Source organism: Phyllobates terribilis, unplaced genomic scaffold, assembly GCF_046119375.1.
Source record: "Phyllobates terribilis strain yellow unplaced genomic scaffold, ASM4611937v1 Scaffold_11__3_contigs__length_659146591, whole genome shotgun sequence".
Taxonomy (NCBI): domain Eukaryota; kingdom Metazoa; phylum Chordata; class Amphibia; order Anura; family Dendrobatidae; genus Phyllobates; species Phyllobates terribilis.
Genome location: NW_027362771.1, coordinates 589002525 through 589018052, shown reverse-complemented (window position 1 = coordinate 589018052; position 15528 = coordinate 589002525). Strand labels below are relative to the sequence as shown.

Here is a 15528-nt window from a genome sequence, read left to right as displayed (position 1 = left end):
AGCATGTTATCACGCCCATAATAACATGGCTTACAAGAGATGGAGTCATCTCCAGCGTTATACAAATCTTGCTCATGCGGCCGTCTTTGTGCACTCACACCATTTAAGTCTCTGAAGACAGGTGTACGCGTAATAGAAAATTACTATTTTTTAACGGCCTTCTGCTCGATCTCGAGTCATGGCGACTTGATGAATGAACGATCTGTAGAAAGATCGATCTTGTGCAAGCCTAGGTAGGTCCACCAGAGTCTTCTTCACAGTTATCTTGATAGTATCAAGCCATCGGGTTGCTGGTCTTCCTCTTCGCCTTGTTCTTTCTATTCTTCAAACCATGATGTTCTTCTCCAGGGATTGCTGTCTTTGTACTTTTTAGTACGATAATCATTAATAAGATCAACTGATTTTCTCTTTCTCCTTGATTGATGCATTTTATCAATGCTACAAATACATAATATTTGGATCCAATAATAATTGAATGACTGACCATCTTGTCGAACTTGTTCAACAACGGTCAATGAAGCAGTTCTCTGCTTTGGATAGTTTGACAATCCCTGCTGGAACTCTCAGCGATCACCACTAATCTACAAGGGAATCTGGCCATCAATATTCTTCTACCCCACAGCACCATCACGAGATATTAGGCATAACTCAGCTCCCATTAATCGGAGCCTGTCAAGTTTCCTTCACCTCCTAAACCTACATTCATGGGATAGCCCTCCAAATAATAAAATTGTGCAAAACCAACTTTTATTCTCATCCATGGCATATGCAGCCTTACTCAATGAAAGTGTATTGAGTGAGGCCGGACGTGTCTATTTGGAATGTGACCAGAAGTATGTGAATCGCATATATGCAGTCACATAATGCTTCAAGTGCCAGCACCAGAAAATCCTAACAGCGCTTATATTGCATAGAGTAACAGTCTGCATAGAGTGACTGCAGACTTGTACCCTAAGTCCGGACAACCCCTTTAATGTTGTGACCTGGCAGCAGCCAATTAGGGAGGATGGACCTCAAAAGTAGTTGGAGGTTTCCTGCTAGTGTACATGCATTACCTTCATATGCTGAATTATAGTGAAGCAATGTTTTGTATGTAGGGCACCAGTACTCTTATTAATACATTTCTAAACATTTCAGTTGACCTAAAAGATCTCATCCTACTATCCAGTTTTTACATCCATGAAGACTTTTAAAAATCATTTCGTGCCCAATTTTTTTTTCTTAGCTTTAATTGATAATGTCATTCTTATTAATCAATTTCCTTACCTTCATCAGTGATGACAGTCACCGAAACATAGAGTTTATACTGTAGCAAATCCTCAGGATTGTTGAAAGATTTTACTAGGTCTCTTCGTTGTAGTTCTACATGTCCTATTCCTTCTTCGATCTAGACAATTATGAGGTAATAAATGGAAAAACAAATGGGAGAATAAACAAAAAAAAGAGAAATATTAGATTTGGAATAAAGACAAAATATTTCCTGATGCAATTATTTATACATCTATTTTGCAGTACCTCGATTCACCATAAGGAGTGCTTTAAGAATAACTCACACCTATTCAGAATTAGACACATGGAATGGCATACAGGTACATACTTGTATTACAAGCTTTTCATTTATAGTGCTGATCAAAAATTATTATGACTAGTGTTGAGCCACCCACGTAGTGTTCGGGTTCAGTTCGGTTCGCCGAACAACGGGATGTTCATGGAACTGATCGTTGAACACCTTAGAACACTGTCGAACACCATTAAAACCAATGGCAGGCAACTAAAAACACATATAAAACACCTTCAAAGGTGTCCAAAAGCTGACAAACTGCTCAGAAGACACTCTCTTTAAAAAAGCCGGCGGGCAATTCAGCATCGGTATGCTTTTTTTAAAGAGACGGTGCATGAAAACACTATTATTTTTTTGAATAAATCCTTTAGCACAAAATGACAAGTACAGTAAGCAACACTGTCACTGTACTTCTTATATATGTGACTGACATGTTTCTATCTATCTAATCGATGTGTGATGCTCTATTCTTTCTGTTCTAAATTGTCGGGTATCGGTATATGCCGCTGCTGAATTGCCGGCTTTTCATGTTTCACTGTGAGCACTGTTCCCATCGATTTGGGCAACCACTGTAATGCCACAACCACCATGGCTGTGACATTACAGTGAGTGGCAGACAATCCCTGCATGATGTGAAAAAATCCAGTTACGCTTTTGGTGCACGAACAGTTATCGAACACAACCTCGAACAGCCGAATTTTTTGCAAATCGTTCGTGTTCGTTTAACGACTCGAACACCGCCCAAAACAGCTCGAATTTGAAATTGGCGAACAGTTCTAGTCGAACACCGCTCATCTCTAATTATGACCCAACAGATTTGTCAGAAAACCTTTAGTTTCCTTTCAGAACCAACATTTTCTGTGGGATATCATACTATAAAACACTCCCACAAATGTGGGACATTGATTGCAGACAAGATTTGCTATTTTGGCACCCAAAAATGAAATTTTCATAAAAAATTAATTCAAGAACATGTTGCAAAAATGAGTATACCCCATTAAAATCTTAGGAGCAAAGCTAAAGTTTAGGCTACAAAATTTTAATTAAGAAGAATTTGACCACAAGTAAATCTAATTATTCATTAAACAGGTGTCCCTCAGACAGGTGTCTACAATAGGGTGATACTTAACAGGAAATGGGAAGGGGTTTTGTTTGTTGTCAGCAATGGCACCACATGGAAGAGAAATGTATACAAGACCTGAGAAACAAAATCATTTCAGTATACAAGAAAGGTGCAGGCAAAAAGAGGATCAGCAAAGCTTTAATTATCCATCAAAATACTGTAGCAAAAGAGATAAAAAATTTTTAACAAAGATGGAACATCTCACAGAGATGTCCAGGCCAACCACGAATGTTAGCACTTAGAAGCGAATTCTGATGAGAAGGTTTGAAGAAAAACGACATGCAAGTTCACTGCAGTTATCTAAAGAAGAGGAAAGCCAAACCGGGATGACACAATACTGCAGAGGAATAGCATGCATACGTGTCATCCAAAAAGTGAACCTCTCCTAAAGCACATGCACAAAAAAAGCCCAACTACAATTTCCCATGGCCCATGCTGAGCAATATGAAGACAAAAGGGTCTCCATACTCTGAAGTGATTAGTCCAAGATAAATGTTTTTGGAACTGATGACTTCAGAACTGGATGGTGTTGCAAAAAAAATATCTGGTGCCTACAGTGACACATGATGGTGGCAGTGTCCTTATTATTAATATTATTTATTATTATAGCGCCATTTATTCCATGGCACTTTACATGTGAAAAAGGGGTATACACAGTGAAAACAATTACAATAATCTTGAACACAATGACTGTGACTGGTACAGGAGGAGCGAGGACCCTTCCCGCAAGGGCTCACAATCTACAAGGAATGGGTGAGGATACAATAGGTAAGGGTAGGGCTGGTCGTGGCACGTTATGGTGGAGTGATGGTTAATGCAGGTTGTAGGCTTGTCGGAAGAGGTGGGTCTTCAGGTTCCTTTTGAAGGTTTCCACGGTCGGCGAGAGTCTGATGTGTTGGGGTAGAGAGTTCCAGAGATAGGGGGGATACCCGGGAGAAATCTTGTATGCGATTGTGGGAAGAGGAGATAAGAGGGGAGTAGAGAAGGAGATCTTGTGAGGATCGGAGGTTGCGTGCAGGTAAGTACCGGGAGACTAGATCACAGATATATGGAGGAGACAGGTTGTGGATGGCTTTGTATGCCATGGTTAGGATTTTGAACTGGAGTCTCTGAGCAATGGGGAGCCAGTGAAGAGATTGACAGGGAGGAGAGGCTGGGGGAAAGCGGGGGGACAGATGGATTAGTCAGGCAGCAGAATTTAGGATGGATTGGAGGGGTGCGAGAATGTTGGAAGGGAGGCCACAGAGCAGGAGGTTGCCTGCTCTGTGGCCTGCATGAGCACTGCTGGTGCCCTTAGTAATCGTGCACTTTTCCAACATGACAATGATCCAAAACATACATCTAAGGTCATTTTAGGAGGCAGTTATATTGTAGGGCTTAACTTACAGATCCCTGGGAGTAAGTCCACTCGTAGACACCTAGCCATTCCAATTTTGCTCTTGTCTATTTAGACTCTGAGTCTCAAAACTTCCAGTACCTCTAAAGTTGTAAAAAAGAATCATATACTATATGTCCTGGCAGGTTTATGATAGGTCTATTGTATTATATCTAAGATTTGAAAGCTTAGGCATTTAATCCATTCTAATTTAGAACATCTTTAAGGGCTCATGCAGATAATTGTATAATTTAGACGAGTGCTAGCCTTCGTTTTAATAAGTAGCACTCATTCGTATCCATGTTATTCTCTGGGCCGTGCACATTTCAGATTCACATTTCCTTGCTCCGAGGAAAATATCTCAGCATGTACAATTTGCCTCCAAGAATGAAATGGCACTCGCCCATTCAACAGTATGGGTCCGTGAAATAAAATCAGACTGCACTCAGATGACATCTAATTTTCCTGGACTGACATTATAGAGAAGGTGAAGAAACTTTTTTTGTCTCTCCACCTCTGTGAAAATCAGATCAAACTCCAATCAACCTCTGAGCAGAGTCTGATTCACATAATCGAACCCATTTTCAAATTCTGCTTTTAGCAATTAGCTTCTTTATTGCCAAGAGTAAATGTAAAATGCAACAAAAGTGTCGCAAAAATGCGCATATTTTACTCATAATTTTTCCTGTAAACAGATCAGGATATGAAGCAGATTTTTTTTGCTGCAAATCCTGAACATGCGCAAAAATCCACAGCTGCAGTTTCCTTATTATGGAGCTATTTTACCTCAATTTTCCTCAGTGAGTCTGTGAGACTTCTCTTCTCATCACCTTTCTTCAGGCCAAAGATAGCAAAGGCTATTCCGTTAACTGGTTTCTTGAACAGGTACCTAAAAGTTGAAGAAACGCCAATTCGAAAAAGACTGAAAAACTACAGAAACACAAAATTCATAATCAGTTCCTCCACATGGATTATTATTGACCTCACAATTTGGCACGTAATGTGCAGTAGTGATGTCATCTGATAACTGCTCAGCTTTGAGGAGCGCAGTTTTTAGGTTGACCACAGATGTGCCAGCAGGCTCTGTCTCAACACGTTGAATCATCATAAACTATTCTCCCACTTCTCATCCAACTTTTTTCTTTTTGACCATCTACAATCTGGCCTCCAACCCACTAATCTACTGAGACAGCCTTAACAAAGCATTATTCATTCTTCTAAACCTGGCCTTTGTCTTCGACATGCTGTTGACCAATTTCTCCCTTTCATAAATCCCACTTTCCTTGGCCTCGCGGACTTAGGCAACAATGGTGCACACCTCAGCAATGGTGCACTTAGTGGCTCCCATTTACACAATGCCTCCTTTTTAATACTTACTGTTGGTCAACCTCTTTGTCTTTGGATTCCGGTCTTTTCATCTATACTATGCTTAAGACCTAAGACATGGTTTTCGACCCCCTTACTACTATCTTCTGTCAATGTAATTTTTTTTTACTGTACTTGTATACTAGGTGTGTATGATATGTATGTAATGTCTCTTCCCATTTACAGCACCCTGGAATTAATAATTCTTAAAAAAAATCTATAATAATAATAATAATACAAATTTTATGCTGACAACAGCAATATCATTTTTCTTCTTCTGCTTCAATATGGAAAAATACATATTTCATCATCTTTTACTTCCTTAATCAATACTATTATCAGAACTATGAATCACAAGTGACTGACTTTTCCTTTGTCTTACAAGTCCACCGCCATGGGACCACATTTGATTCTGCTCTGTCCTTTACACTGCCCGACCAATCTCTTATTATGCCTATTTTCAAGCTCTATTAAAGGGGTTGTCTGAGACTTTAAAACTGATGGCCTATCCTTAGTCTACTAAGGCCTATCCTTAGGATAGGTCATCAATGTCTGATTGGTGGGGGTGCGACACTCGGCGCCCCCGCCAATCTGCTGTTCCCGGTGTCGATGGAACTGCTCAGTTGTGGAGCTGCACAGCTCCATAGATGAAATAGTAGCTGGGGCCAAGTACTGCACATCCGACACCTATTGTTTTGAATAGGGGGAGGATGTGCAGTACCCAGCTGTTGCCACTATACAGTCGTTGGAGCTGTGCAGCTCCGTAACTGAGCAGTTCCGACTGACACCAAAAACAGCCAATCAGCGGTGGTGCTGGGTGTCGCACCCACACCGATCATACACTGATGACCTATCCTAAGGATAGTCCAACAATGTTAAAGTCCAGGACAATCCCTTTAACTAATGTGGCACAGGTACTTTAGATGCAGTGACACAGAAACACGGAGCAGCCAGTACAGGGTTAATAAACAGGGGGGGATTTATTGTAACAGGGTCAATATCCACTCAGGGAGTAACAGAGGAAATATGGGGACAACCAGGGAAGTAGCAGGTAACAGACTATAACCAACAATCCACAGTTTGGCTAGATGTAGCAGAATCGAAACGGTTGTAATCGGCAGTTTTACACTTAGCTGACTCTTGTTCCCCACAAGACCGTTGCCGACTGATGCTGGTGTTGTTTTCTTCTGGCTTCCCCGCCTAAACAATGCTCGAGCTTCAGGCGGCAGCAGGCGGTCTCCGGTTTGACCCGCTGAGCTCCTAGTCCATAACACTGCACCTCACTTGCTCAGCTCCACGGAACCTGCGTTTCTTCTCCCTCTAGTCAGGTTTGACTCCAAGTGTCCACTGCCTGCTTTCCTGAGCAAAACTCCTTTTTCTCCCTCTTCCTAGACACGCACCCAGCTCCCCGGTCACTTGACCCCTTAGCTCTGGCCCTGGACACTCCCCCAGCTTCCCGGTCACCAGACTCCTGTGCTCGCAGTCTGTATTCCCCCTGCAACCAGAGGCGCGGCCCCGGCAGTTCCGGATCCCTTGTTCTGAAAGTACTTACACCCCGGTCTTCCCCCTTACACTTACACAGAGTAGAAATTACAGAAACATACTCCACTCACATCCAATAGAGAATTTTTAACTTTAAATGAGTTCAAAACCCATCAGAGACAAAAGTAAAATAGTAGAGTAGAAACAATGTCCAGAGCCAAAACTGCAGCCTAGAAAAAAATGGGGAAGTATCAACTGGTGTCCAAACCGCCATTGTAAGTATCCAGCTATGAATCCATCTCTTCTGCCAATAATGGCTTCTTTGTGTTTCTGCCAGAATGTTCCATGGAACCTTAATATTATCCTTATAATTCTTGTTTGATAATGTATGATCTCAGTCTTTATATCTATCCCTCTATTTCTTTTCGTTACTAACTTTGTCTTTGTCCTAAGTCATTTTGGATGCTTGAGCCTTACTATGACATTTCTTAAAATAAACTGTTAAACATTGGGATCTCGAATTAAACTGAACATCTAGTGGGCCATGATGCAAGTTGGGATACTATTTATTAGCCCTGATTGTGGCAGGTGCCATTGTAACTAGAAAGCCAAAAAAAAGTTAACCTGCCTGTGGTTTTAATGTCATGACTCCTTTTGGCTGTGTCCAAAACTCCCATAAAATTGAGTGAAAACATCCATGCACTTCTCCATTCATTCCGGCAGACTTTGGACCCACAGCAATAATTTATGACCTACCCTATGGATTTACTGTAAGTGTCCTAGGTTGGAACACCCCTTTGAGTAACCTGACATAGATATCACTATAAAATCATTATTCTTTTGGGTTGACTTGGATACGACAGGGATCAATCATCATGGTGATATCCGTAAATACATACTTACCGACTTTCAATAGTTACAGAAAATGTTCTATCATCTATGTACATGAAACTTTTCTCTGGCTTTATGATAACTTCAAAACTTGGTAACACTAGAGGTAAAAAAGGATAATTGGAAATAATGGACTCCTATTAAATGCATCTTAATTGCTCTTCCTATTTTTAAAAAAGACAAAATGCCATTTTTAAACATTTCCTAGAGGTTCAAGTAACAACATTGACATTGTTACAATTCACACCTAATAGATCCCCAAGTTTTTCAAAACTTAAAAAGCCCAAATTGCTCTATTTTGATGATTGGCCCATCCCTATAATTCTATTTTATAATTAGCAATAATTGCCAATCTGAACCACAGAAAACGTATAGGAGCTGTGGTCTTAGTCATCCATTTCACCTAAAAATATCTCATTACCATATTCTTTGACTTCAAAGTGTGCAGAGAATTCATTATGAGAGTTGTCATAACGGGCTGTCATGGTCCAGGTGCCAAGCCTGCCAGAAAGGGAAACAACATCACCTTTTAGACAATAGGAAATATTTAAGTTTTTTGTTGTATAGTTCCATACAACCCCGTAATCCATCAAAGACAATCCCTATAGAAAAAAGCAAAAGTAGTATTTAACAAGTTCCAAGAATGAAATACGTGAAAAACTAAAAATTTGACCCTGATTTTTAATATTTTTTTCTGTAATTTTCAGCCTAAGGTTATGACTCCACTACACTGTGTACAGAATTATTAGGTAAATGAGTATTTTGATCACTGATGCTTTTTATACATGTTGTTCTACTCCAAGCTGCATAGGCTTGAGAGCCAACTACCAATTAAGTAAATCTGGTGATGTGCATCTCTGTAATGAGGAGGGGTGTTGACTAATGACATCAACACCCTATATAAGGTGTGCTTAATTATTAGGCAACTTCCTTTCCTTTAGCAAAAAGGGTCAGAAGAGAGATTTGACGGGCTCTGAAAGTCCAAAATTGTGAGATGTCTTGCAGAGGGATGCAGCAGTCTTGAAATTTCCAAACTTTTGAAGCGTGATCACTGAACAATCAAGCGTTTCATGGCAAATAGCCAACAGGTTCGCAAGAAGCGTGTTGGCCAATAAAGGCGCAAAATAACTGCCCATGAATTGAGGAAAATCAAACGTGAAGCTGCCAAGATGCCATTCGCCTTATTTCAGAGCTGCAACGTTACTGGAGTATCAAAAAGCACATGGTGTGCGATACTCAGGGACATGGCCAAGGTAAGGAAGGCTGAAAAACGACCACCTTTGAACAAGAAACATAAGATACAACGTCAAGAATGGGCCAAGAAATATCTTAAGACTGATTTTTCAAAGGTTTTATGGACTGATGAAATGAGAGTGACTCTTTATGGGCCAGATGGATGGGCCAGAGCCTGGATCAGTAAAGGGCAGAGAGCTCCACTCCGACTCAGACGCCAGCAAGGTGGAGGTGGGGTACTGGTATGGGCTGGTATCATCAAAGATGAACTTGTGAACTTGTGGGACCTTTTCGGGTTGAGGATGGAGTGAAGCTCAACTCCCAGACCTACTGCCAGTTTCTGGAAGACAACTTCTTCAAGCAGTGGTACAGGAAGAAGTCGGTATCGTACAAAAAAACATGATTTTCATGCAGGACAATGCTCCATCACATGCATCCAACTACTCCACAGCATGGCGGACCAGTAAAGGTCTAAAAGAAGGAAAAATAATGACATGGCCCCCTTTTTCACCTGATCTGAACCCCATAGAGAACCTGTGGTCCATCATAAAATGTGAGATCTACAGGGAGGGAAAACAGTACACCTCTCGGAGCAGTGTCTGGGAGGCTGTGGTGGCTGCTGCACGCAATGTTGATCAAAAACAGATCAAGCAACTGACAGAATATATGGATGGAAGGCTGTTGAGTGTCATCATAAAGAAAGGTGGCTATATTGATCACTAATTATTTTGTTTTTTGTTTTTGCATGTCAGAAATGTTTATTTCTAAATTTTGTGCACTGATATTGGTTTACCTGGTGAAAATAAGAAAGTGAGATGGGATTATATTTGTTTTTTATTATGTTGCCTAATAATTCTGCACAGTAATAGTTACCTGCACAAACAGATATCCTCCTAAGATAGCCAAATCTAAAAAAAAAAAACCCACTCCAACTTCCAAAAATATTAAGCTTGGATATTTATGAGTCTTTTGGGTTGATTGAGAACATAGTTGTTGATCAATAATAAAAATAATCCTCTAAAATACAACTTGCCTAATAATTCTGCACACAGTGTATCAGTATTCGGTCAGTATTTTTTCTCAGGAGTGGGAGCCAAAAGCAGGAGTGGGTGATAAATGCAGAATTGGTGACTTGTTTCTATTATACCTTTTCTCTGATTGTTCCTCACCTGGTTTTGGCTCCCACTCCTCAGAAAAAATACTGACCGAATACTGATAGTGGGGCCGTGTCCTAATATTTTTTAACCAGAAATTGTTAAAAGGGTGTTTCTAAATGGATAACTCTTGTCTATCTGATCTACATAGCAAAATCCATTGGATAGTCCACCTTTTATTCTGAAGGACTGTGTAGAAGGTGTGATATCAGCTTACAGGACTTTCAGCAACATTCTGACATGGGGTTGACTAGTTAAGGCAACACTTTTAACAAGGGAAAATTGTTCCTTCAGAGTTAAATATGTTGAAATGATCTGAACGAAGTTCCATGGGGACACATATTCCATTTAGTGCAGATATCTTGTAACACAAACCTCTATCATAAGGTTCCTTTAGATTATTGCATTCTCCTAAGATATAGACCTCAAGGTTCATCTTTGAAACCTACTGCTGCTTGAGATTGTCGATGACCCTAATTGCTCTCCAACTAGAGTTTTGACGTGACATCTTCTAACAATCAACCTAACTCTTTATACTATACAATAGACATGAGCAATTGCGTTAAGTTAACCTAATTAAATACCCAATGTCCTCATTACTTCAAATAACTTGTGTAGTGTAAATCTAGTTTTGATGGCCCAGTTTTACATTTTAAGCTCCTAATGCAGCTTTTTTTGTTGTTCCTGTACTGTAGTGTTTCCCAAACCTCCAAAACACATCATGTTTTCAGGATTTCCTGGTGAGGCAACCTGTGGAAGTTTCTGATGCCTTAATAATAATTTCATCACCTGTGCAATACTAAGGAAATCCTGAAAACATGACATGTTGGTGGCTGTCAGGACTGGCGTTTGGGAAACACTACTCTACTGGTATCAATTATTGCCATCTATAATGTGGTGAAGTATATTCATTAGAAAAAAAAACTAATTACACATTCTTTAAATTCTATGGTTTTACTTATGAGGATGTAGTTAAAAAATCATTTAGTCCTTAGAAGGTTTTAAAACTAAGTAAATACAACCTCAGGAGGACAACAGCACAAATTACAAAATTCCATTATTTATTTTGTAAAATCTAAGCCAACATGCAGAAGCAGTGTGTGAAAAATTAATATACCCCAAGAATAAATAGCTTCTAAAACCACATTTAAGAGATATATCTTGATGTAATAATTTTCTGTTTGACTTTATCAGTATGTCACATTGTTCCGGGGGAATTTTGAACCACTCTTCTATTTAATGTTGCTTTAAGCTCTTTGAGGTTTGTGGGTGTCACAACTGTGTCAGGTTTGACAGACAGTCATTCTAGATCTGGCTGTAGAAGGTCGCTGCGCTTGGCCTTGCAGACACCTTCTTGATCCTGTCATCATCCCTCCCTCTCTAGGACCCAGCAGTGATCTTCACCTTCTGCTGCTAATTGACACACCCTTGCTGGATCTTTAAATACATTCAGTTGCTGGTCTGGAATTCTAGCAGTCGGCTAGATTCTCCTTGGAGTTCCTTTGTGGATTGTAGTCATTATCTCCCTGGTGTCTCAAAGCTAAGGGTATCCCCTTGTATGTTTCCCTTGTTTGTCTTTAGTTGCAGTGGGGCTGACTTGTGCTTACCCCTCTCCCTTGCTCTCAGCTAGGGCCTAGCTCTAGGGTTAGCCAGGGCTAAGGTATCCTGCTTTGCGATAGGTGCGGAACCTATATAGTGATGATAGGGAAATCAGGGTGTTGTTAGATCTGCTTAGGGGTCTCCACTCCCCCTTTCCCTAGTTGCTGGGCTTCCCCCCTTTTCCCATCATTGTAGGCTGGGTTCTTCCCATACCTAGCATGACAGTGGGCCATCAGTTATGTACAGCTCTCTTAAAATCCAACTAAAGCATTTCAATTGTGTTGAGATCTGGTCTGTGATTGAAACATTGCAAAATCTTGACTTCATCCTTTCAGTCATTCAGATGTACATTATAGACCAAAAGTTTGGACACACCTTCTCATTTAAAGATTTTTCTGTATTTTCATGACTATGAAAATTGTACATTCACACTGAAGGCATCAAAACTATGAATTAACACATGTGGAATTATATACTTAACAAAAAAGTGTGAAACAACTGAAAATATGTCTTATATTCTAGGGTCTTCAAAGTAGCCACCTTTTGCTTTGATGACTGCTTTGCACACTCTTGGCATTCTCTTGATGAGCTTCAAGAAGTAGTCACCGGAGTTTTGATACCTTCAGTGTGAATGTACAATTTTTCATAGTCATGAAAATACAGAAAAATCTTTAAATGAGAAGGTGTATCCAAACTTTTGGTCTGTACTGTAGATTAGTTGGTGTGCTTGGTATCATTGACCTGTAACATAACCCAGTTTTGGCTAAGCTGTAAAATACTTTTGTATACAGAGGAGTTCATAGTAGTCTCAATGACATGTAAGATGACCAGGTCTTGTGGCTACAAAACAAGTCCAAATAATTATCCCATCACTGCTGTGTTTGGTTCTCTTCTGTCCAAAGGACAATGTTCTAGAAGTCTTGTGGTTTGTATTGATTTTAGCCATGCTGCCATGTTCTTTTCAGAAAGAGGAGGCTTTCTCTTTGAAACCCTTCCAATCAATTCATACTTGTTCAGTCTTTCTAAATCTGTACTATCATAAGCTTGAACATGTAACATGCTGAGACCTTTAGAGTCTGTGCTGTAACTCTTGGTTTCTCCTCAAGTTCTATGAGCATTACATAGTCTGACCTTGGGTTGAATTTGCTGGGACATCCAATAATGGAAAAATGGTGAACAGTCTTGAATGTTTTCCACTTATGAATAATTTTTCTAATTGTTGATTGACTTCAAGTAGTTTGGAAATGGTCTTATACTGTAAACCATCCCAGTTTCATGAGCAGCATTAACTCACATCTGAATGCTCCAGACCAGTGAACTACCCAAACTTCTGCTTTTATACAAAAGATCATAGTTGCTGATGAACAGCAGCAAACTGACACTTACCCTGCTAATTCCCATGGAAATAGTAAGGGTGCACTTATTTTTTTAAAACACTGCTTCTGCATTTTGGCCTAGTCTTTGGTAACTAAATAATAACATGCTGTAATGTGTCATATTTTGCTAATATGAGGTTGAACTTATCTGTTTTTAAGACCCTCTAAAAACAAGATGTTTTTTTATTACATCCTAATATGTAAAATCTTAGAATTACTTAGTTTTTTCCCTGCAGTTTTAAGAAACTGCTTCAATAAAAAACTTCTTCAAGATTCTTCCCCAAAATGGCAGCGGGTTACAACATGAAGGCTAGCCCCATTAAATATGATAATATAATCTCAAAATGTTATTCCCATTTTAACAAATTACCAGTCTAAAAGACCCTTGATGATCTATTCAAAGAGTCTCTGAAGCACCCTCATTCAATAGAGTAATGGCCGCACATTTGCACTACTGCTTCCATCATGATTAATTATAGGACTGTTGTAAATAGTCAGGTACAGCCCCTACAGCATCATACTAAAATGGCGATAATTATTTTGATTCAGCCAATAGTGAAAGGGAATAGAGACATTGTTGTCTGGGGAAGATTTTTTTGGCCAAGGTAAAACGGATTTTATCTCTGCTGGGCAAAGTGGTCATGATTCATTGTGGTCCATACCATGCTAGATCAGAAAGGGCATAGTTCTTTGAGATGATTCCAGATTTATCAGGAAACCATTGTTCTTTTACTGTTACAATTCCATCCGGATTCTGAGAAAAAAAAGAAAAACACATGACATGAGGTCACTGGGATAAAAAAAACAATTTGAGGGTAGATGAAGTATCACATAAAAGACCGACCTTAATCTCAAAGATCACAGACTGCTTTGATGACTGCATTTTGTAGTTCAGAGGATAAATCCGGTAGAGAACTGATAAGACACAATGTCACTTATTACTTTATGAACTTAGATACTTTGCAGTTGTCTTTATGTATTTTAGATCTTTTAGGTACCAAATCATAGCCTATGTTTTTTAGTTTCCTTTGGTTTTGCATAGTAAAAAGTTACTAATAATGCAGCTCCAGAATGCATTTCTTAAAGCTCACTTGCAATTTCAGTCTCTAATTCCAATTTTTAGTCATCTCTGAGCTAGTGGGTCAGATGTACACATAGACTTTATGGTTTCCTGCTCTCTTGTCTTTATGCAACATACTGTATGTAGCAAATCAGCATCAGCCTAGCAGAAACCATGTAGTATTACTGAGCAATGTAGCTTTGAATCCAGCTCTGGGATATGCTAAAACATTTACTAGAAAGCTGTTCTAGTAAGGGATCTGTATGCATCTTTCTCTACCTTTGTTTTATTATACATCTCCCTCCTACTCCCTGCCCAGCAGATATTCATAGGGGCTGTAATCTGATCCCTCAGTAACATGGAAGTCTATACTGTATTACGTAATGCATACTTGAGCTGTTGATTAGGGATGAGCGGATCTGTAGAAGTTTGGGTTCTGGTAACCAACCAAACTTTAGTCCAAAGTTAAGTTCAGGTGCCAGAACTGTACCTGAACTTGAACCTGAACCCAAACCCCATTGGAGTCTCGAAGCCTCGAGCTAAAAAAAAATCTCTTTCTCTCTCTCTCGAACTTCGGACATTAACGAACGATAAAATGGACTTCCGGAAGAAGTCTATGTTCGGAGTTCAACATCGGACACTTATAAATGTTAAAGTTTGGGTTCACTCATCTCTACTGTTGAGTAAATGATGAGTTTTTAAGGCAGGAAAAAGAGAAGTGGCTCAAAAGTGGAGTGAGAAAAAGCACAATTTTTACAAGAAACATTTCAAAGTTTTTTTTCTATTCACTTGTACTATTAATTTATGAAAAGTTTGTGACCATTTAAAGCAGTCTATAGTGATATCTAATAATATTTAATTAGTAATATTGTTTTAATCACATTCTTGGAAAAAAATGCAACAGCATTATCAGTACTTGCATTTTGTTTTTGGAGTTAAAGAAGCACTCCTCCTCCCATCAAAGTCTTTATCCTCTTAATATATTGCAGTCATCATATTATATAGCACTGTGTACTTACAATTGCTCATTTTGTCTTTCTACCCAGCTAATTCTTCTCTTTTCCATTAGGTCTATGACATCACGTGATTGAAAACTGACTGGTTGAATCCTTCTAAGCTCTATGTAGAAACAGGAGGTCAATTTTCCCTGTAGGAGTTATGAGTCACTGCAAAAGTCCCTGGCAGGGAGAAAGGAGGGAGCTGCTGGATCAGGAGTTGAAGATGGGAATGATAATTGCAGGTAAAAGTGACTTCCTGTTTCTACATAGAGAAAACAGAAGAATTAGCTGGGTAGAAAGGAAAAATGAGC

General features: G+C 39.4%; 1 protein-coding gene across 2 annotated transcripts in view; it reads right to left on the bottom strand.

The window, feature by feature from the left end:
* Positions 1 to 15528, bottom strand: part of LOC141167054 (venom factor-like) — a 231368-nt gene that overhangs the window by 199361 nt on the left and 16479 nt on the right. For both annotated transcript variants that reach the window (XM_073654381.1, XM_073654382.1), the window contains 6 exons: positions 14004 to 14074; positions 13822 to 13913; positions 8219 to 8298; positions 7810 to 7897; positions 4846 to 4948; positions 1267 to 1387 (listed from right to left, as the gene is read on the bottom strand). In XM_073654381.1, coding sequence (XP_073510482.1) covers positions 1267 to 1387; positions 4846 to 4948; positions 7810 to 7897; positions 8219 to 8298; positions 13822 to 13913; positions 14004 to 14074 — 555 coding nt within the window. The remainder of the gene's footprint in view (positions 1 to 1266; positions 1388 to 4845; positions 4949 to 7809; positions 7898 to 8218; positions 8299 to 13821; positions 13914 to 14003; positions 14075 to 15528) is intronic.